Consider the following 22,623-nt stretch of genomic DNA (forward strand, 5'->3'; position numbering starts at 1 on the left):
ACTACTGTTTTTCTAAGGCAAAAGAGCTGAATTATATATAGAGAGAGATGTGTATATGTAAAAATGTATTTTACAAAACCCAAAATAAATGAGACAGCTCCTCACTTTTGCAAGTGCGGTGATGCAGGAAGGAGGAGGATGAGTGGAAATGTATGTCAGCTGACACAAGACGTGCATAGGAACAAGCTGGTTTTCCTTTTGATCTGTCTTTAATAGACACTGAATAAAATATCAACTTTCAAAGCATTTAAGCAGAGAGAGTTGTTACATGCTGCATTCACAGATTTCCTGTGGTCTGTTTAATAATTTGTTCAGCAATTAGTCCAAGGACTAATTGTCTAAGGACTTTTTTCCAAGCATTATTACAAAAACCGCTTTCAGAAGTTCTAAATCTACATTCACTTAAGTTCTACAAAAGGTTTTTAGCTGCAGCTAGTGAGATTCCAGCTGTCTTTCGCCTTATATAGGCACTGCTGAATATTCCACATTGAGCTACAGGCTTTTCTTATAGTGAATCGCTTCCACTTAAAACAAGAACATTTATCTGCCTTCACAAATAGTGTCTATTGAGGAATTTTAAGGGACAGAATCACATAGCTTGCATATCTACACAAGAAATCTCAGAGATATTTATTTTCCTAGTCAATACCACAAGAATGATTTTTTTTTTTCTTCAAAAGACCACCTCAAATTGAAAATGATTCTCAGAGACATATTTTGTTAAACTTACAGCAGCAAGCTGGAAATGTGTTGTTGATTTGCTCCATAACATCTGTGAGATCTGTGTTGGTATCATGAGGTGGAACTAACAAGTCATCTGCAGATATGACAACAAAAAATGAATTTTGCAACAAGAGGAGAAAAAAAAAGACAACAACATTCTAAAAGGCTTTCTTAGACAACCTTCCAGTTAAATACTTTCTCATATTTCAAGGGAAAACAGTGTCTGAAGCCTTTGTAATGTGCAGGAACTATCACTGGTAATTGCCAGCCTTGGGAGAGGACATGAAACTTACATTCTTGATTTGCATTCAAACTAATTTCTCTTTTATTAAAATTTAACCATTGCATTCAGGATTTAACGAGAAGTTGCCAGCAAGGAACAATATATAAAAATTTACAGTTAAAATAAATAAAATTACAAGATGAGGGAATTAAACTCAGTACCTACTCAATTAAAATTCTGTTCCATTTGCAGATATTTGTCATTTAACTTTCACAGTGAATACACCATTCTTTCTCTGAAAAAATCCCCACGTTTATATTTTACGTAGTCTTTATGCAATATGTACCAGCCATTACAGTGGCGCTAAAATCCTTCTTTTGCCATCTCTTTGAAAAATGATGCTTAAAATTAGCCAAGAGAATGGTTAGGGAGCATAACTGGCTGTGTTGTTGGCAGTTTTATTGGACAGCATCTTTCATACTGCATCTTTTCACTGCATGAAATCAGACTCAAAGAAGTTCCATGTTTTCCAGATAAAATAAAATCATACATTAATGCTGAATGAAAAATGTTCAGTATGCAAGAGAATATTTTTCCTGTTTTCTACAGAAACAAAATAATATTTAATCTATAACACAAAACTTAAAAACAAAACCAGGAGAAACTTGTAACTAAGATAATTTGAGAAAAATATTTTCCCTTTTCCCCTACTTTTGACCATGAAATGGTCTGTAAGCTATTTCTGCTAACTCCCAGTGAAATTAATGAGTTCTGATACTGGAGAATTTAAAACAAAATTCTCTCTTTCAAGAGAGAAATCCCTTTATGTGCAGAGCCTATAGCAATAAATATTGAATTATTCCTAAAGATGTGAACCTTTTAGGAGTGGGAACATCAAAAACCAGGATAAGCAGAGGTTACACAAGAATTTTTAAAGCAGATAGCAAGGGTAGATTACTTGCTTTGGACATTTGGTCCGGTATCTGACAGATTACTCGGGTCCATGTGTGTAGGGCAGGACTAACGGCCCTTGGCCACTTCAGTCCAGTGAAGTCTGGTTTCCCTTTCAGTGAGGATGGATTTGCCCAGTAAATTCACCTGGTCAGAATAGATGGAACCAAGGAGTCTATTGACAAAAGTCTGTAATTCAGAGTCACATGGATTTTTAGGGCACCACAGCTCTTCCCAAGTGTGAGGAAGCAACACCTCCAGCTGCACTGAGCAGAAGCATCGTAAAGATCTGCTCCTTTTGATTTACAAATCTTTCCAGAACGTGCCAACAAACTATCCAGTAGTCACCTATGGCCCCATGAGCGCATTATCTGATCAGAGCACTCACCTGTCTGATGGAACTGTGAGCTTGGGTCCTGCTCCAGTGGGAAGCCGAGGGCAGAGCGCTGGGGTGAAGCACAGGGGGAGGTGCCATTGACCCGGGAGTCTGAATCAGGCTACATTGAAGACAAGAAGACACAAATTTATGTTACTTGTATCAACAGAATTTAATTGTGGGCCTGCATGCAGCCATCTTGTTCCTTTCCTTTTTAGGTTCTCTTTCTGGTTTGTTCTCCACACTATTGAAAGTCGGCTTAGGTCTATACAACTGATGAGGGGTAAAAAACCCTAACAAATCAAGAACTTGTTAAAAGAAAATTTAGACTTAAGAACAGCTATTACAAGACTCCAGCTGATGGACTCGTTAAAAACAATGTTCTGTTGCATCGCAAAAACACAATGTAATGTACAACACACACAGTATGCCAAGGTTCCCAGTCCAGTTCTGCAGAAAGACTGCACAATGGGATTATTTGGTTTGTATTTATTTGCATGGGTATATATACAGACAAACAGGACATTCAGCTAGGGGCCCATAAAAAGCTTTACAAGGATGACTAAGTGTGCTTAGAAAAAACGGTTCTATCATGAACAGATTTGTAGAACTCCAGAATCAAGTGAAGATTCGAAACAACTTCATTAAATCTAAAAAAGTGGTAGCCAGCCATCACTCCTGGTGCTGCTGCTTCTCAACCATGTGGAAGACATCAAATTTGCAGGAATTTGTCCTACATAAAGTCCTGAAAATTCTGAGAAATTACTTATATACTTTGAAAAGAAGCTTTTCTGGACTCTTACATTCACTTGAAGAATTGCTGAAATTGATATTACATTTAGCTGTAAATATATGTGTGTTTGAGATTACAGTTAAGTGTACTTCTATGGGCAGAAAATAAGAAAAAGCCATAGCAGCTCAGAATATTGGAAGGGACCTTATTCAGGCATTTTCCCCTTCTTTTCCTTCCTTCCTTCTTTTAAAAATTCCTTTGACACAGACACTACTAATACAGTATTTGAGGTCCAGAAGTGATTGTTCTGAGAAAAACAGAAATAAGTGAAATAATATTTACATCTGAGGTAGATGTAGCTGAAACTGTTGCTGCTATCACTTATCTTTCTGATTTCAAATCATGAAGTTACTTCTGAACAACTCAAGGAGCAGAGTATTTAAGTAAATCTATTAAAAACAGACACTGAACTAATCAAAAGGTCATTGGGTTTAAGGTCTCTGGAGACTGAGCAAGTACCTAGAACAGCTGTGAGACTTGATGCAGGTTAGAACACAGAATGGCTCTTAATTTGTGCACAAGTTTGCTCCTTTGCAACTTCACAGCCTCAACTGAAATACTCAATTTCTTGAGATAGCTTCCAACTTAACAAAAACAATCTTCAGTAAAACTCCTCTAAATCTCATTGCTTTCAGCATGACAATAATAAAGGCCAGCTTTGACTAAAAGAATAAACCAAGAAATATTAGTCTGCATAGGAGACAAAAAAATGGAAATGTTTTCAAGCCAGAGAAGGATTTTACTGTCAAGACACTTCTATGAACAGTAAATTACCATCAAGTAGTTATGTAATTTGCTGCTCAGTACTAGGCTTCAATCCAGCTAAAGAGTCTAAGTAAAATTAATGTGGTGATTTTAAATCAGAGAAGCCTGGGATAACTCAACCCAGGCCATTCTGCATTGCCAGGAACCACTGTTTGAGGTGTCAGAGCTGTGATGGTAAAGAGAAAAAGCAAATTCTCCAAAAGTTAGGAGCCCCTTCAATACAGAACAACAAAACTAGCTCCAGCAGCAGAGTCACTGTTTGCCATTCCCACAAACAGATGAACAGAGAGAATGTGAATCATCCAAAATGCAAACTTGCACCTGGAGTAAATCTCTGCCTCTGGCCCTGTTCAAGCAGCAGCTATGAATAAATTGTGCACAGACGAATGAGGGTGAATGAGAAGATCTGTGCTGGACATACAAAACTGCAGCACAGCAACAGGTAGGCTCAGTCAAGCATAGTGAGGCACTGCAAAGTCACCAGTTAATGTTGATAGACAGAAACTAAATGCCTGCAGACTCAGGTGATGAGTTAGTCAAGGTACTACTTAGTAGTTCTATTGTAAGTGATAAAAGTATCAGTGGATAAACTGAGAGAAAACAAAACATACTTGGAAAACCTTACATTGATGTATGGCTGCAGCAGTCAGAATGAAATATTGCAGCTGGGTTTAAAAACAAGTCAAAACCCTCAAAACCACCATCTTCTAATCAGATGGCAACCCCTGATTACTTAATTTTCATTTAAATATACTGATAAATGTTACGCTGCATAGTTCCAGTGACTGCAATAAAAAGAAAAGCCTAAACAAACAAAACTCTTCTTCCAAATTAAGGACAATATTGTTAAGCAGCTGAAGAGTGGGGTTTGGAGCAGGAAGTGAAGGTCTGTGGTAGTGGTATAATTGCCTTAATATAATAATCAGATACTGGAAAATGTTAAATGCAAACCAATTGAGGATATAGATATATCAGCATGAATTTACATGATTTAACAATTCTGTTGTTAGAGAACTTGAGAAAAATAACAGTAGAAAATCACATTTTATTTAACTCCAATTATATAATGCCTACAAAATATGAGCACTTCCATCCTATCCCACTTCAGGCATCATGAAGTTCATGTATTCTTATGGAAAACAACTCAGCAGACAACCCTTAAGCCAGAAACCAAAAGCAAATAGCTCTAAATGTAATTATATACCTGCTGCTGCTTCTGCTTCCTGAAAGAAATAAAAGCAGGGATACTGAGCATGCCTCTGTAGGGATGAGGGAGAGATTTCTATCTCCAGTCTCAGGGAGTTCTCAAACTTCATTTTAGGTAAAACCAAGCAAAGATATGAAGGGACAAATAAGCCCTCCAGAAAACTCTGAAATTGTGGTTTTGTTTCAGTATTACAGCAATCTTTAAAGCATTTCAAAGGAGAAATTTATTTCAACCAGTTTTAATCTACAGTGCCTTATTTCACTATGCCTCCTGCTGGTGTCTTTCCCATAGAAGAGCCCAAAGTGCTCTGCAGCTTAATGGATAGGTAAGACATACCTCAACTTCTGCTGCTTTTGGTAAAAACCAAACTAAACCTCAGTGTCCCCAATCTGAATCACAAGAAACCTCAAAAATGCCAATTTTACCACCACATTAATTACAAACGTTTCTTCTTACTCCAGAATTTTTCTCCCAGCTACAAAAGAAACAAACTCTCCTGTGGTCTTCTGATAAAGCTCCTCTGCTTTCAGCTGGAGAGGGAGTTGCAGCCCCTATTTACTTTCTGTCTGATCATACAGCTGTTGACAGATGGTTTTAGATCCAATTAACTTCAATATCAAATCCAATATGAAACCTCTGTTCAGTAGCTCAGAGAAAACAGAGAAAAATCCAGACTTTAAATGCCCTTCCTAACAGGTTTCACTTTGACTTTGCAAATGCAGGATCTGTAAAAGCTGAAGAAAGAAAAATGAGAATGGATTCTTTGTTTTTCCTCTGTCTGATTACCGTGTTGGTATCAAAGCTGTCACATGCCAGTTCTGTTTCACCTTCCTCTTTGGCACCCTAATCAATCAGGCAGACAAAAATGACAACATTCTGTGACAGCTACCGATCCTTTGGGCTTGCTAAAATAAAAATAGTATGGTAACCTCAGAATTGTGACCTGAAGTAGACAAATGTGCAGGGAGGATGCATGCGTATTTCTGCTAAAGGTGCTCTTTTAAAAATGTCCTAGAATGCTCTCATCTAGATTAAGCAGTTACTATATGAAAGTTTCTAAATTTCATTAACTCTTTACCCCAATATCTGTGTGTAGACAGACCCATTCTAATCTTTTGGAGAAAAAAAAAGTCCAAGTATTTTGTACTCAGTGGTATATAACACCAGTCAGTGTGGAGAAGAGGAATGGGGAGACTTGCTGTTAATAGAATAGACAAACAGAGATGGCATGAAATGCCAGCCATGAAAAAGACATTGCTGTAAGACAGTTGTGTCCTATAATACCAGTAATTATACTGTTGTCATATATTTTGAGATTGGGACTTATGAGTATCTTTCTTGCAAATCTTATCATCCATCTTATTAATAAGAAAAGGTATTCCTTTTATCCACTAAAATAACTGGGACAGCCAGTAAAAGGAAAAGAAACAAATAAATATAAATAGGATTCCAATAAAGGCCTTCTCCAAGCAGTGGAGATAAAGGCTGTCCTAAAAGGTAGTGGCCAAGCTGACAGAACAACAAACATGCTTGAAGAGTGGTCATTTTTTTCAGAAAGGGGGCAGTAATGGAAATCAGTGCTGCTTCATAATTCTATCAATGTCAAAATAAATTTCAAAGAACGTTACTAAAAATTTAAATTATAATTTCTGAATTCCCATCAGGGGAGTAGCTTCAACAATCTGGAAATAGCTTGTAAAACATCCAGTAAATTAAGTAATGATATGTAAAAAAAGGCATATTGAAAAGCCACAGATACGTTATAAAAGAAATAATGCAGATCTTCTCGTGTACTTGACTCTGTACAAGCCACTTTATTGAATGACAGAGGAGAAACAAAGACCTTAGGAAATAATACTTGGAACAATCAGAAGCACGGCATGACTCCCACAGAGACAGGACAATGCGGACACAAAGCAAAAGAGCAACAGCGTACGGTAAATGAGGTATAAACAGTCAGAAATATTGAAAAAGGTCACCTCTATTCTACTTTACCCTATCTGAACCCAAAAGCTGCAGAATGCCTAGAAAATTCCAAAGGCAGAAATTATTAGAAAGAATTACTGTCCCTTGTCCTACCCATTTTATCACAACAGAGACCTATACCCTAAAGGTGTTACTAAGAATGGTATACGGATTCCAAAAAGATTACAAAATTGTGAGCTCATCCTCAGCTACATTAGGGGAAACAAAAAGGGTTTTAAGGGGTGAACAAGTTTCTGCTCTAAGCACTAAGCTGCAAGTGACCATGGGTTTGGCAGAACTGCTATTTTCTATTCAGCCATATTTCTTTGCAGATTTCACACCCTTTTTTGAAAGATCAAGTATTGGCCACATATACTAAGATCCTCACTTTATAAGTTATTATTAACAGTGCACCAGTTGCTAACTTCCCTCTGAAATATTACAGCTAGTCAAATACTGATTAAAATGCTAGAATAACAGTAGCAATGAAAAAATTACTCTGCTAGAGGAGCTGGGAAGTCATTGAACAGATGCATCTAAAACCTATTCAGCCAAAATTGCCTAGAAAAAAATTACAAAGTCAGCCAGTGAAACAAGCAGCAAATACCTTAATCCCTGTAATGAGAGTATCATCTACAGCAGGAACTTGGGCCATTTTAATACCTGGTTTATGTAGTCTGTTTCTTGGCTTAGTTTAACCCCCTACTACAGCTGACTCCTGGAAGGCAGGGAACACTTCTCTTATTGTACTCTGACCAAATGCAATGATTAGTTAGAAGAAAACGTTCATACAAATTTATCTTCATTACTCAAGCTTCTCCACATGATACAGTACAAACTACCATCTCTAACAACACCTGGTATATGTTGCTCCGGTTATTTCCATAAGCCAGGTGTGCACATGCTGACTTCCAAAGCAATCGGCGTTCCTTCTGCCAACAAGGAAACCCTACAATCTCCAGCTACTGGTACTTGCTAAAAGGCTCTTACCTCCAGCATTCACTTGTGTGAAAGACCACTTTGCTGTAGCTTATTGTCTAAATATGTTACTCAATAGGAATTGGATTTTTAATGTAATTAATTGCTCCTTTGTATTTCAGACATATCTTTGGCCATCTGTCTCTGGCATGCTAAGAGAGGCTTGACAGCAAATAAACATATTATTTAAGGAAAGTGTCTAGGAAAACTGAAGTCAAACACGGGATGTGGCTGGCATCATTATCTGGAGTAGGGTATATATTTTCTTCTCTTGCTTTTTAATTAATGAAAACTTATTGCTCTTGCTTGTGTTATTTGCAGTGTTTCCTAAGTTCCTATGATCACTCCGCACTTGCCATCATTTTCTGCTAATTTGACATTAACCATGGATTATACTAGAGGGTAAGAAAAGATATCCCATTAGGAATGATTGATTGCAACAGACCAAGAGTGCATGGTGAAAACATCTGCAGTAAAATGTCAAGAAATCCATTGTGCAGAAACAATACGGGGCGAAGCGTACAAGTACCTGCTCAAGTAGCTGCCGTAGCCGGTGAAGCTGAGACTCCAATTGTTTATTGTGATCTTCCAGTATTTGCATCCTTGCTTCCAGGCGACCTTTATGTTGCCTCAGGAGTTTCGCTTCAGCAATGAGCTCGGCATCTTCAGAAGCATGCTGAGGTGACACAATGGAGTCAGGAGGTGACGCAAGAGGGTTTATTCCTCTCCGAAGATGTTGCTCCTTTAGTTGCTCATATTCTATCTGCAGATTCCTGGGATATCGAAAAGTGGAGGACAGTGATGACTTAATCAAGTAAATGGAAATAAACGAGTTCTTAGATCAAACAATGTTAGCATCTCCTAACTAACAACACAAACGGCTCAAACAAAGACAATGTCCTGTGTTTTATGGGGGATTGAAAAAAAGGCAGTGAAGTAAAAGTGAAACTAATTTATTTCTTCACAGACACTCCCTCTTCTATCTAACAGAGCCAGGCTATGCATAATATATGCCTTGATTGTGGATGGTTGTTTGGGTTTTTTTGCTAAAACCATGACTTCTAGTACATAGTACAAGTGTGGCTAAAACAACAACAAGATGACAATTCAGACACCATTAGGATGAATACGAGACCTTTGCTCTTCCTCAAGGTCAGCAATGATACGCTCCAACTCTCCCCGCTCTTCCTTCTCCACTGACTTGAGTATCTGAGCAGGACTCTGTGGCTGACTCACAGGTGACTCTCCTCCCAGCGTCTGACAATACTGCTGGATAAGGGCATGCTCATCCTCTCTGAAACAATAAAACAACACAGATAAAGGCAGAGCAGGAAAACATTCATTATGTGAGCAAACAACTCTATCAAGCTGAGGTATTTTGTTTGTTTATGGAAAAAGACTAAGTGAAACAAAATTAAGCCTCAAAAACATACTGAAAGGAAACCATATAAACATAAAATGCACAGGAAAAGAAGATTAATTCGTAGTAAAGGATCAGTTTAGTTAAATCTATGCATAAAGAACAAATGCTGCAAGTGGTTTGAAAAGAAAGAGTGAAAACAAAAATCAGCAATCAAAGATGACTGATTTGAAATGCCTTAAAAATAAATAAAATAAACAAGCATCTTCTAGATCCATTTTTTAACAATATGTGACAGTTTGGAAATTTTCAAGAGATAATTTTGGATTGCTCAATTTACCTCATAAAATTAGAGAAAAAAAGTTAGAGGAAAAAAAGTTCAATTTTTTCTCCCTCTATTTTGATATACACACACAATACCTTGAAATTCTGCATTGGTTATAGATTTCCTTCTTAGAGATTCAGAGACAGAAACAAATTATAACACTGTCCTCCTCCTGACTCACATGAAATTACCTTCTGGTAAGGAGATACAGAAGTCCTGACACTTTCAATTATGCTTTAATACCCAAGTGAGTTTGGTTTTGTATAGATGTGCCTTACTTTCCAAGTTGTTGGCTTTTCTCCATAAATAAAGTCAGATGGACAGAAAGTGAAAGATACCACATCCTAAAACCAGTCTGCTTGCTTGGTTACTCAAGAAGGATGAATCAACAACAGAAAAACATATACTATTCATTTTTTAAGAGAGAAACTCCTGCAGCAGAATAAATGCTGAAGAAAATCCCCCTTAAATTATGTCATTTAATTAACTACCAACCAGACACTGCATACCTTATGATATCATGAAGTTCTGGTACAAACTTTACCCTAAAAAAGTTTACTTTAACCCTACAGTTTACTTTAACCCTGCAATTAAAGCATGTTTAGAGAACAGTGACACACACATAGGCAGTATATACATGCATTTTCAGATATTATTTAGAAAAGAAACTTTTTCACAATAAAAATATCTTCTGTGCTAACTTTTTTCCTCCTGTTGTTGGAAAGTAGCAGCTGCAAATTCTACTATCCACTGGTTATAGAATGAAAAGTATCCTCAAGGACTGCCTTTGAAAGCACATGCAAAAAATCAGAAGTTCATCATATGCAAAGTATTTATTTTCCAGATAAAAGCATAATGGAGATGTCCAAGAGACTTCTAAAATTTTTCTGTCAATCAATTTAACATCTTTCATCACAGAATTTCCAAAGGTACCATCTCATTTGAATAATAGTAAACCCAGAAAAGTATACCCTGGAAGAAATAGCAGTTACTTCTGAGGTGAGAAATAGTCTATAAATAAATGCTCATACAGGTAAAACATATTAGGTGTCTTACAAGCCAGGCTTATGGATCAGGGGTTTCCTCAGAAATAAGTTCAAACTCTTGGGACAAAAGAAGAAAACACATGTGACAGGAGCAGATGGGAGTTGCATAAATACTGTTTGTGTAAAGAAAAACCTAACTTTATCCTGTTGAACCAGGATTTTTTTGTTAGCTCAGGATATCAATATCAATTTAAGTACATCAGTATTAGAAGCAAGACAAAATAGCCAAAGATTAAATAAATCCAGACCCCTGGTGTGTCTCTCTTGGAAAAGTTCTTCTATCATTTAGCAAAATGATCTGCTTCTTTGTGGCACTACTTAAGACAAAATTTGTACTGAAGACTAATCTCATGGTAGAACACCACCTAATTATTTCTTCCCAAGGATAACTATTCACTATCTACCCAAAGCTATGGGCCTTCCACTTTCCAATCTGTCATCGAGACATGAAAATTTAGACTAGTGCAATGAAAGAAATTGTACATCAAGTAACGCTATGCCTGCTGAAAAAAATCCAACAAAAAATACAGCCTGTGACAGTTCTGTCTTCTGGTTAAAAGTCTTAATTATTGAGTTTTGCTTTTAAAAATTAGTAGAAAATTTAAAGAAAATAATGTACATTCACTTATTTCTTAGCCGTCTTGGCTGTTGTCAGTACTACATTCATGAGAAGAAACGACAACATGGATCTTCCCTGCAAGTGCATAAATTTAATTAATTATTCATTAAATACATATCTATAGAGAGAGTTAAATATAATTGGAGTTGCATGGGCATTAAAGTCCTTAAAAACAACAGCGACATCCAAGAGCACTAGCTGAAAAAGAAACAGAACAGTTCCTTTCCCCCCCCTTATCTACAAAACAAAAATAAAACGCATTTAACTGCCTTATCTTCTTCACTACTCGAGTGATCTCAAGGAAATTCCTAATCACTGTTGTTTTTCATTAATACTTCATATCTACTTTAAACTAAAGCAAAAGCGAATTCAGGTAATGGAGTTTGGATCAGGTCAATAATTAAAACCTCATTGTACTTCTCTACCCATCAGTTGTCCTGACAAAAATATCTTATCCCTTATAATAACATTTTTGCCAAAGTGAGGTAACCCCTCAGAGGGCTTCAAACTCTGCAGGGCCTCCAAAAGGTGCAGAGCACCCAGTGACTGAAATGGCCCCAGCAAGCCAAGAGTGCCGGCAATTCAATGTCACACCTTGGGCAAGCACAAAAACAGAGTTAAAGCAGGCAGGTGAGAGAACACAGCTTTATTTTCCAGGCTTCAAAACACTGTTTACGTGTGGATTTAGGTGATACTGTGTGGCTACACATACAGCCTTTTGTGCAAGGGTGTTCATGATGTCAGGAAAGGTTCACTTGATCTTGTTTAGTCTTGGTTATTTTATTTAGGCATCAAAGAGCTGCCGTCTATATTTTGAAATAGTTCATAAACAAAATTTAGGACACCTAAACTGGATCTTTTTAAAAACAGGGCTCCGTAAATGTGGATTTATTATATTTATTGGAATTTGTTAAATCTGAGATTCTCTCAAGATTTTGCAGTAGGTGTAACCTCATTTTTTAATGAAACCTATAAATGCCTTAAAAAAAAGTTTACACAGTAAATGCTTACACATACTCTTGACTGTGTTGTCATTCAGCAGATGAGACCAACACAGCTAAATACAGGCAATGTTATATTTTGGTTTCAAAGTTATTCAGACTACAAAAACTTCATTTCCCTTCTCTCCCACTAGTTCAGAGCCTCAGAAAGTCTACTGTAAATATTGATTGCTCTTTTTTTAGGCATCACTTGTTGCAACCGACAGCACTTTTTTTCACAGGCACCTGATAAAGGAAGTCTTCTGAAGCAAAAGTGTACTTTTACCATGTGTTCTACCTTTGCTCTGCATTGCAAAATTACTAGTTTGAAAAAACACAGCCTTGAAGCTGCACCAACAAACCTCATGATTGTAATTAGGATAGATTCATTATTAGCGCAGAAGTCCAAGGACAGGGCTTCAAATGACCTACAACATAAGGTCATTGTTCTATGCCAGGCAAATACTTTAATTTTCAGAATCTGGGACATTGTTCTGTAGAAGTGGTAGGAGATGGCAATCAGCAATCAAAATAAAAGCATCACATAAAATTTAATTGCTCACTCTTTCTTGGTGGTTATTTTATTGAATACCCTGTGTGCTTTGAGAAACAACCAGAAGTACACCAAGCCCTTCGATGGCAGAGGCTGTAGTTCCTATTCTGCATTTCACCATAGTAAAAAGCAGCAAACAAGACATCCCAGAAGGTCAGACTTGAAAGAAGTACATCTCAGAGGAAAAGAACACCCCAACAAAGAAGCCTGGGGAAAACAGCCTTTGAAGTATACTATTCTCCTTATGGATGTATATTTTCAAGATGTTTATTCCAAAACACCCATTGTGCATAGAGGAAGCAAAAGGCAAATAAAGCTACTTATAACTTCCTTTTTATTGGACTATGCTGTAGAAAGAAAAATTCAGATTTCCTGACCATCGCTTTCCATCAGTGAATTATTTTATTGCATATCTGATTAAGAAAACTGATTCCTATATTTGATTTAAGATAGGGAGATGTGGCTATTTATGAACTTACTTCATTGACAATTTTCATTTTTGCTGTAGCTCTCAAGCACTGTGCGTTCTAGTCCAAACAAAGCGTACCTTGACTGATGCTATGAAACATGCTAGAATAAGGATGAAAAAGGTACTCAAAAATGCTTAGTCTTTTGTTGTTCTTCTAATTTTACTATCACGTGAGACAAATTTCCTATTGTGACAAGATACCTTTTAACCACTTTTATCATTTATCACAGTATTCAGTTACTATATACTGGGGCTCCAGTTTGACTTACATCACATTAAGTAGCACTGCCAGGTGAAAGTCACAATGGCCTTCACTTCTGAACCTGTTCCTACCTTCGAACCTGAGTGCAGAGTTCTCCATACAAATAAATTTTCAGATACGTTCCAACTCTGCCTTAGGATAAGTGTGAAATAGCATCAACAATGCAGCAGATGTGAAGATAACTGGTAGTAAAGGCACTAACCAGAAAACAGCTATTAAGCATCTGCATTTATTCTGAAAGTATTTATACTATGCCCAGTGCAATTCACTTCAGTATGGCCTAGATAGAATTGCTCATACATTACAGGAATAGGAAAATTACACTCTTGTCCTGTTTCTCTAACAATTTTTATTTTCATTCTACTACACAATGATTTCTCAAATTGTGAGGCATAGCTTTCTGTCAGGAACACTATTTATCATTCTTTGTTGTAAAGACTTAATTTTTTCCTTATGCTCATTTCTGAATAGGTAATTCTGCTTTAAAGATAGAGATGCTTTTGTATGAATTAAAGCCAAATAAAATCCATCACAAAATTCTAGCCTAAACATTTAGAACTGTCTAATGCAAAGAGAAGATCATATGAAGGGAAAATATTTCTATTCGATGTATTTGTACCAGAAAATTCATGCATGAGAGCATTAGAATGTTTCTAAAAAAGCTGGACATACCACAGTAGAGACCATGCCTTTTCTTTTGCTATCTACTACTATTTTTTTAATTAAAGAAAATGCATTTTTTAATGAAATTCTCATATCTTTTGAAAAGGGGAGGGTTAGCAAAGCTTAGTCAGAGAGATAGAAGTCACAATGACATTCAAGAAAACAAGTTAGTTAAAACCCAAGAATTATCTTTGATGAGTGCTTTCTTAATCAAATGGCGTATTGCAAAATATTTCTGAGAATAAACTCATTATGTTTAACTAAGAGCAGAAGTTTTCTTATTCAAATGTAGGTGACTTCTTACATATAATCTCTGAAGCATGAAGAGTGTTGAAAGTACTGTTGCTGAGCTTGTGAACCCGACAAGACCAAAGAAGTAACTTTCAAAATCAAGTGCAACAGCGTCTCTGTTCTATACTCACAGTAAACTGAATGACTCTTCAGGACCAATTAAAAAGATCATGAAACAGAAATCCAATTATGAAAAGCACAGAATTTGATTTCCAAACTAGTAATTGTTTCCTGAAAGTTTGAAATAATACTGTAAAAAAAAAAAAAGTTTGGCTCAGGGGTTTACATCTGAACTGAAAAAAAACGTGTATTCACATTTCAAATTGCTTCTCTGAAGCCTACCCATATGAGAATGGTTACACCATCCCCATTTCTATGTTAAATGGCATTTTAAAAATAAGAAGAAATTTGAACTATAATCCTAACTTCCTAATGTTTCAGCAACTTCTGATCTCAACTGGAATACAAACTTCACAGCTCTCTAGTTCCCTGGAAAAACCTTTTCGTCAAAAAAGGCTGTCAAGCATTGGAACAGTAGCCCAGGGCAGTGGTTGAGTCACCACCACTGCAGGTATTTAAGGGAAGTAGATGTGGCACTTGGGAACATGGTTTAGTGGTGGACTTGGACAGCTGGATTAATGATCTTACAAGTCTTTTCCAACCTAAATGATTCTATGATAAAATAGCTTAAACTTTAAACCACAGGCCTTCAGAATTTTGAGTACTTCAGTACTTATGTCTTAATGAGAGCATGCATTGTAATCTGCAAATGAAACAGAAGGTGCCCTTGTGTACAAGGTTACTTTCCTACCCATATTTTGTTTGTGTAACAGTCCCCTGACTGAGACTCAAATTCAGAGGTACCTGTCACACGTTGGTACACAATTGTGCATAATTATTTTTCTAAGGAAAAAGAATGCAGGGAATTGCTTTAAAATCAACAGCTGATTTGCCATTAAAAATTGAGCATACCCCCCTCCCCCCCTTTAACCATTGGGATGGATGGTTATTTTGTCATTGTATATGATTAGGCTCATTAATTTCAAAATACACAACTCAAGCGTACGAGCATTTCGCTGCCTTCAAGTTTCCAGCTTTCCTGCCAAATGACAGTATGTTTGCTCTTTTTTGTGGAAGGTAAATCAAAAGGGAATATTCTGGCTGCATTTCTCTCACCAGTGAGTGTGCCAATGACAGAAACACATTAAAATTGTTCGCATGAAAAAAGATTTTATTTGGTATGTAAATGGAGTTAATTAATCAGGAAAGAGGCAACATTTAAAGGGGGTCACACGTGCTTATTTCAAGCAAAGTAGTTTAAATCTGAAGCTGGTAGTACACTCATGGATAGAATAATTTCACTATTAGATTTTAAAACAGTAAACAAATGTATTACTGAGACCAACAACATTTTTTAACTAAAGCTGAACAAGAATAATTTCAGTTTTCCTCTTTAAAAAAGCTAATGGTATTTGTAAATAAGTTAGAAGACTCAGAGTCCTACAATGATGATTTAATTAACTGAACTGATGATAAAGTGAGGTTAAAACATTTGTTTCTACATTAAAAAAAAGTATTTAGCTCATCAGCAATTCAAGAAGTTCTATGTTTTCCAAGCATAGAACCAATGCATTTTAATTAAGATTTTTTACAATAAAAGGAACATATAATTAAAAAAAAAAAAAAAAAAAAAAGAAGAAAATTGGTAAAGTTAATGTATGACTGTGTTTATTACATAAGACAATTCCAGGTACAAACAGATGGATCAGCAGCCGGAAAACTGAAATATAAACAAGAAGTAGCAACACTGTTCTGGCTCTAAAGAATCTTCAAAGTACAGATGATTTTTTATTTTAAGATGAAAGTTGTCTAGGTTCTAGCAAAAGCCTAAAAAAAGGATGTATTTTCTTTTATGCTATGATAAAAGCAGAAAAGGAATACAAAGTAGAACGAACAGGGCTGTGGCCTTTTACTAGTCTCATGAAATATCCTCATTTTGAAGCAGAATGTCTGACAAACATCGTAGAGTTCCTACACATCATCAAGTGAACATCACCAATTCCCGCAACTGACGCTTGGAATAATTAAACTTATGGAAGCATCCTTGGGCTCATACTTAGTAGCTGCTCCCACTGGGACTAAATCTTGTTCTAGAACTGCTGAAGATTATACCATGAATCTATAACCTAAGTTCCTGACGGCGTAATGAGTCTGAGTTACTTACACGCTTCCTGTGGTGGAGCTGCCGTCCATGAGGAAGGAGCCATTGGTCCTTTCCATCTGCGCGAGCCTGAAAGGCAGGGAGAGACCACGACTTTCAGACAACACTGCACAATCTAAACAGAGGCGGTGTGAAAATCAATTCTACTTCAAAACAGCTCTTTGTATACATGGTTAGGAATAAGCTCCTAGATTTTGTGATGAAAACCTATAATCCAGAGGACTTCAACCAGAAACTTGTGCTATGATTAATTAATTCTACTTGCCAAACAACAACAAAATTGTATTTTCTAACTCTGGTATAATTATCATTAGCATCACCACAACTCTCATGGCAAAATTAGTTAAAGAGATGTTTTCACAGATGGTTTTCTTTTTGAATTTTCTGAAGCAAGACCAACAAAAGAGGCTGAATCCTTTTTAAATATAGCACATGCAGTATCTGAAATTATGCTTGGCAAATAATACCACACTGTGGACAGACAAGTCCTGTAAAACAGCACAAAAAGTATAATTATAGGGAATCATTGCCTACAGTTCCTCATTTCGGAAGCAATTAATCTAAAAAGACCAGATTATTAGACCGCAATACAAGGTCGTGCAGTTCTTTAAAACCAAAGCAGAAATTTTCTATCTATTCAGGTTTCCAGGAAAGATGTACCTTATGTACATAAGGAATGTACATAAACATTCAGGAACACTTAATGCTCTACACATATATTCAACTGCACCAAATGTGGCTACTTCCTTTACTATAAAGATATCTTAATTTCACATATATTTTTGCAAGTGCATTATGCATTACTATAGCCACCTTCAAGCTTCCTTTTGAAGTGTGCAAGGCCCTGAAGAACAGGGAACAGGTGACTTTTTTAGAATGGAGCAAGTTTAACCTCCTGTACATTTGTTACTATTCCTGAAGGTCAAAGAAGAAGAATAAATGAAGGCACACATTGGATATTGTCTTGATTGTCTATTCCACCATGGCTGGGGTGGGACACTGTGCTCCAACATCTCCCCTGAAGGGAAGAGAATCTCTGAAATGACTCAGGACAAATCAGATCATCTCTGCTCTAGGGCATCTCAAACAAATCTGTTTCACAGTGAGCAACATGGTTACAAGTCACCTTTATAAAGCTGCTAAGCTCAGCACCTTTAAATATTTTGATTAAACAATTTTAGAAATTAATCTTCATAGTCCCTTTGTCACATAGGGAAGTAGTACAACCCCCCCTTACTTTTAAGAGAGAAGGTCTTGCCCTAAATGCCTTAGTGAATAATAGATATTCCAACTCACAAATGCAGATTACATCATTATCATCACATTTAGGAACTCCATCAATGAGAATTTGCTTGGGATAGTACATAGAACCAGCAGATGGCCCTCATCAGGGAGGACTGAGACAGGGAAGGGACCCTAGAGTTGCCAAGAGCCTTCAAGGAAGGATAAAAACTGCAAGCTGAGGAAGAAAATTAGAAGCAACTCAGAGGTGATACAGCACAACACAACAGGGAGATGGTACCTGATTCCTGGCAGGGGATTTTGTAAAGAGAAAAATGAGACTTTAATGTTCTCCAAACAGTGACAGTGAAGGCTTTAAGCCCCAATATACTGCTTTTGCTGGGCACTGTTTTATTAGGGAAGCCCTGACAATATTTCTTTAAAGATGCTTATCTGAAAAGACCGGAACAATAAAAAATATTTACTATTCTATATGCAACATATGCACAACAGATCCAACTAGAAAGGACACAATAAAAATTATATGAAAGACACAATCATGTCTTCTTTTGTTAGATTTTATTGCTGGAAGAAAACCAATTCTGAGTAGTTTTAGACAGATTACCTATGGGACAATTAATAGTAAGTTTTTTATTTTGTTAAGCAATGTTTGCACACTGCAGGTACAGATTTAGGTTTATATCCTAAATTATAATTGCGTAGTGCACAGTCCACCTTCAGCTAATCTCATCCCAAGCAGAACTGGTAATAGGTGAGAGGGAAGAGAGGGAAAACAGCTATTGCACCTAGGATCACCACAGATCCTTAGTGTGAGAGTCCAGAGTTTGAGCTCCATCTGGGCACAAAAAGCCACAGTACTGTGGCACCACAGGCTGAAAAAAGGACATAGGTAGAAAATTCTCCCATCTCTTGTGAAAAATTTGTCTGGTTCAGGGGTTTTAATTGATTATAAAATGGCCTAAGTTATAGATTCAAAGAGATGTTGGGTGATTTATATGAATGACAAGTTTCAAATAACTGAAAAGATCTGTAATGACTTTGCATGTCATTGTGCTATTCTACTAATAAAGGATGAATATATTTGCTGTTGGGGGACAAAAAGGGCAAAAAAAAATAGGCTGACTGTAGGTAGCCCTTCAGCTTTATTTCCTGACCTATTTTCTCTTTCTGCAAAGATCACGTGCAGCATATCCTAGGCATTTAAAAAACTGGTCTGAAGATTTTTAAGGTGCCCATAAATAAGAATGCTATTATTTTAAACATGCACTCTGAATTTTTTTTCAAAGAAATGAAAAAGTTAAAACCGTTTTTCAGTTGTGGAGATCAGATACAACAATAAAAACACCCAAAGCAAAACCCAGTCAGCTCCCACAGTACGTATATCTGAGAGGGTATCTCTGGTTAATGTTTCACCATCATCACACCTTTAACTCCAGGTGAGAGGAAATGGCCTCGAGTTGTGCCAGGAGAGGTTTAGGTTAGATATTAACAAAAAGGTAGTCTGGTATTGGAATAGTCTGCCCAAGAAAGAGTTGGAACTACTTTCCCTGGAAGTGCTCAAAAGGCATGTGGGGGTGGGTGGTGCTTGGGGACACGGTTTAGTGGTGAACACAGCCATGCTGAGTAAATGGCTGGGCTTAATGATTTTGGAAGTCTTTTCTGACCTTAATGATTCTGTGATCACCAGCCCTGAATGAACAGGAGTGAGTTAACAAAACACTGAGAAACATTGAGATGGACCTGGCACAACAGACATTTTATCACAACATGACTAGGGTGACCCCACAAAAGCCACAACATAAAATACCCATAATTATAAATCTACTCTGATAAAAGCCAACAGTAATGCAGAGTGCCAGCCTATCACAGAAGAAAACAAAACCCTAGATCTAATACCCCACTGGGAAAACCTATATATAGAACAAATTCAGTTTATTTCAAAGGTTACAGATGAAGAAAGAAAGCAATAATGACACATTTCAGAAATACAATTTTGCAACATCTTCCATTCTGTATGAGAGATGATGGATTTAACACGTATCTTACATTTAATATGGCTGTAATCAGAAGGTAAAGATTTAAAACCATTCAAAATTACTTCTAAGTACAGAGAATGATATCTTTTTAATAAATAATATCCAACCAGTAGTGTGTATTAAAAACTGCAGGAATCAAACACAAAATGCAATGGACTAGTGAGAAATCATATCTCTCTTACCTAGTAGCATACTGTTCTATCCTGGAGTGTGTGTCATCATGAAACAGCTGTGGAGACTGGGAAGGACTAGTTTGAAAACAATAATAACAACAACAAAAAAATCAGTGGTGTCTAAAGCAATTCATGATATAGACAACACTAGTTTAAAATCAAGTTAGACTGATGACAAACAAATACATGCACAATTTTCCTTGTTATTGCTTTGGGTCAGCCATGCCCTACAGTTCAGGGACATCAGATTAGCTGCAACTGAGCTAAAACCAAAACAACTGGCAAAAGAGGCTTTACAGATAAAGGGGTTCTGCATACTCACTCATATTGCTCTGGCCACATACTGATGAGAGTGATAGGACTGTAAGGAAGAAAAAAAAAAAAAAAGTGAGAGAGAGAAAGAATGAAACTATGAAACTAAAACTTTAGTACCATGTAAGCAAGAGAAAGCTGGAGAAACATAAAAATATTTTAAACAGCAACCCCCCCGAACCAGTATCAATTTATGTAGAAAAGAGACAGCAACAAATACTGCCACGTGTCATGGGGAGACAGAAGACTGATCTTCATACTTAATTTTGTTACATAAAAATCAATTGAAAGAAAAATCCAAATTGGTGTTATTGATTGAACTGCAGTTCATAAACCATAATCAATTCATGTAAATTCTGCTCAAGCACTGGAACTTTCATTTTAAATTAACTAATAAAATGTATTAAAAAAAAAAAAAAAAGTGGGGTGCAAAAACCCCACCAGTAAGCCCCCTCTGCATAAGTCAGAGTTATCAATACTTCTTTTCCTTAAGCATAAAAATAATGAGGTAAATACATATTGTATTACATTTCCACACTTGAATAACTATAAAAGTTTTTTTTTTCTTTAATTTTTTTTTATTAAAAGGAATATATTACTGTATTATTCCCGCCTGCAGGGCGGAGAACCAATACCAAGAGTTTTCTCAGCATTGTGCTGACAATGTATCTGTATATTTCCCACATAACTGGACCGACAGAATTTTATCATTCCAATTTCTGCCAGCACCGGTAAACTTCCATCACATTAAAGCAGCTTTGCTTTCCTGTGCTGGTGGCAGCTGAAGACTGCCCTAGTGGGGAATCTTTGAACATTTGAATGTGCTTTGCTTCCTTAGAAGCCAGGCTACCAATCAAGCAGTTTTCAGATTACTTCCTCCTGCATTTTAAACTGCTAATGAGGAGTTTACTTGTTTACTTTGTTTATTTATTGCAGATGAAAGGCACAGCCCTACAGTCATGAAAGCCTTCAGTCCGTGGGCATTGGCACCAAGCTGCTGCATGAATGCAGAGCATCTTTGCTGAAGCCTCGCATGGGCTGTTGCTAAGTGATGCCATGTTCAGACAGTGCAGCAGTGCCACAGACTCCAGGATGTGAGGGACAGTCAAGCCATGAAATTAATTCTAGCATCCTGTCAACATATCTTAATTTTTACTCTTGTAAGAGTGTCTTTTGCTGACAACTGCCAAGTGAGTAAATAAAGTGGAGCACTTCTGTCAGCGCCATAAATAATACTGAGAGTGCTCTCTCTGATTAGGACACTGATATTTCTGAAGCCTGTAGGACCCTAATTAACTCAGACATTTCTAATTCCAGGAATTTTGACATAATAAAATAAGCAGTGCAGTTCTAAAAACCCAGACTCCTCAAAAGTACTCTGTAAAACAGCCATTCAGCCCCCACCAAAATTACCTGCTTTGTCCATTACCAGGGACATGACAAAGTCCATGGCTTTATAATACAATGCTGATAAAAATCTAAGCATAAAATATGTAACTTCAAAAATAATAGAGAAGATCTGCAAATAATGTGAAACAAAAATATAGCACAAGGCTCTGCAACTGTTGTTGGCCATCTTTTGAGTTTCAGGTTTTTTGTTTCTGATAGAATAGACCAGTGACTCCAGGAGCAACTGCTCTATAAACCAAGCTTACGTCTCCAGGTTGTCACCCTCCAATACTGTCTGCACAGGTAAGTAGCCAAGTCGGGGATGCTTTGCAAAATACTTCTTCGACCGGAATTTATTCTTCAGCACCTTTGTGAAGTCCCGTACATCTTCCCCAGATGTTGTCTTAAAAATAAAAAAGAAATAAAATTCAACGTTGCTAAACATTACTGACTTAGTGTCAATATTATTGATTAATACCGCTGGTACTGTCCTGGAAAAGAATAAAAGGAAGAAATTTAAAATTTCAATGATGCTGAAATGGACTTTTTAGTGTCATGAGATAATAATGCTAATGCACCTAAATATTCTCTTCCACTGGAAAATAATAGCAAGGTTTTAAATTCCCAGCAATAAATGCATTTACCAATTACTTTATAAATTAGGGGGAAATTGACACAGGTTCAAGTCTTAAGCTAAGCAT

The 22,623-nt window shown here is 36.7% G+C and overlaps 1 protein-coding gene across 7 annotated transcripts in view; it reads right to left on the minus strand.

Annotated features, from left to right (window-relative positions):
• Window positions 1-22,623, minus strand: part of UTRN (utrophin) — a 351,387-nt gene that overhangs the window by 4,805 nt on the left and 323,959 nt on the right. For all 7 annotated transcript variants that reach the window (XM_040060117.2, XM_040060120.2, XM_040060116.1 and 4 more), the window contains 8 exons: window positions 22,189-22,325; window positions 20,544-20,582; window positions 20,231-20,296; window positions 16,774-16,839; window positions 9,117-9,275; window positions 8,511-8,754; window positions 2,286-2,394; window positions 731-817 (listed from right to left, as the gene is read on the minus strand). In XM_040060117.2, the coding sequence (XP_039916051.1) occupies window positions 731-817; window positions 2,286-2,394; window positions 8,511-8,754; window positions 9,117-9,275; window positions 16,774-16,839; window positions 20,231-20,296; window positions 20,544-20,582; window positions 22,189-22,325 (907 nt within the window). The remainder of the gene's footprint in view (window positions 1-730; window positions 818-2,285; window positions 2,395-8,510; window positions 8,755-9,116; window positions 9,276-16,773; window positions 16,840-20,230; window positions 20,297-20,543; window positions 20,583-22,188; window positions 22,326-22,623) is intronic.

The sequence above is a fragment of the Hirundo rustica genome, chromosome 3, assembly GCF_015227805.2.
Source record: "Hirundo rustica isolate bHirRus1 chromosome 3, bHirRus1.pri.v3, whole genome shotgun sequence".
NCBI lineage: Eukaryota > Metazoa > Chordata > Aves > Passeriformes > Hirundinidae > Hirundo > Hirundo rustica.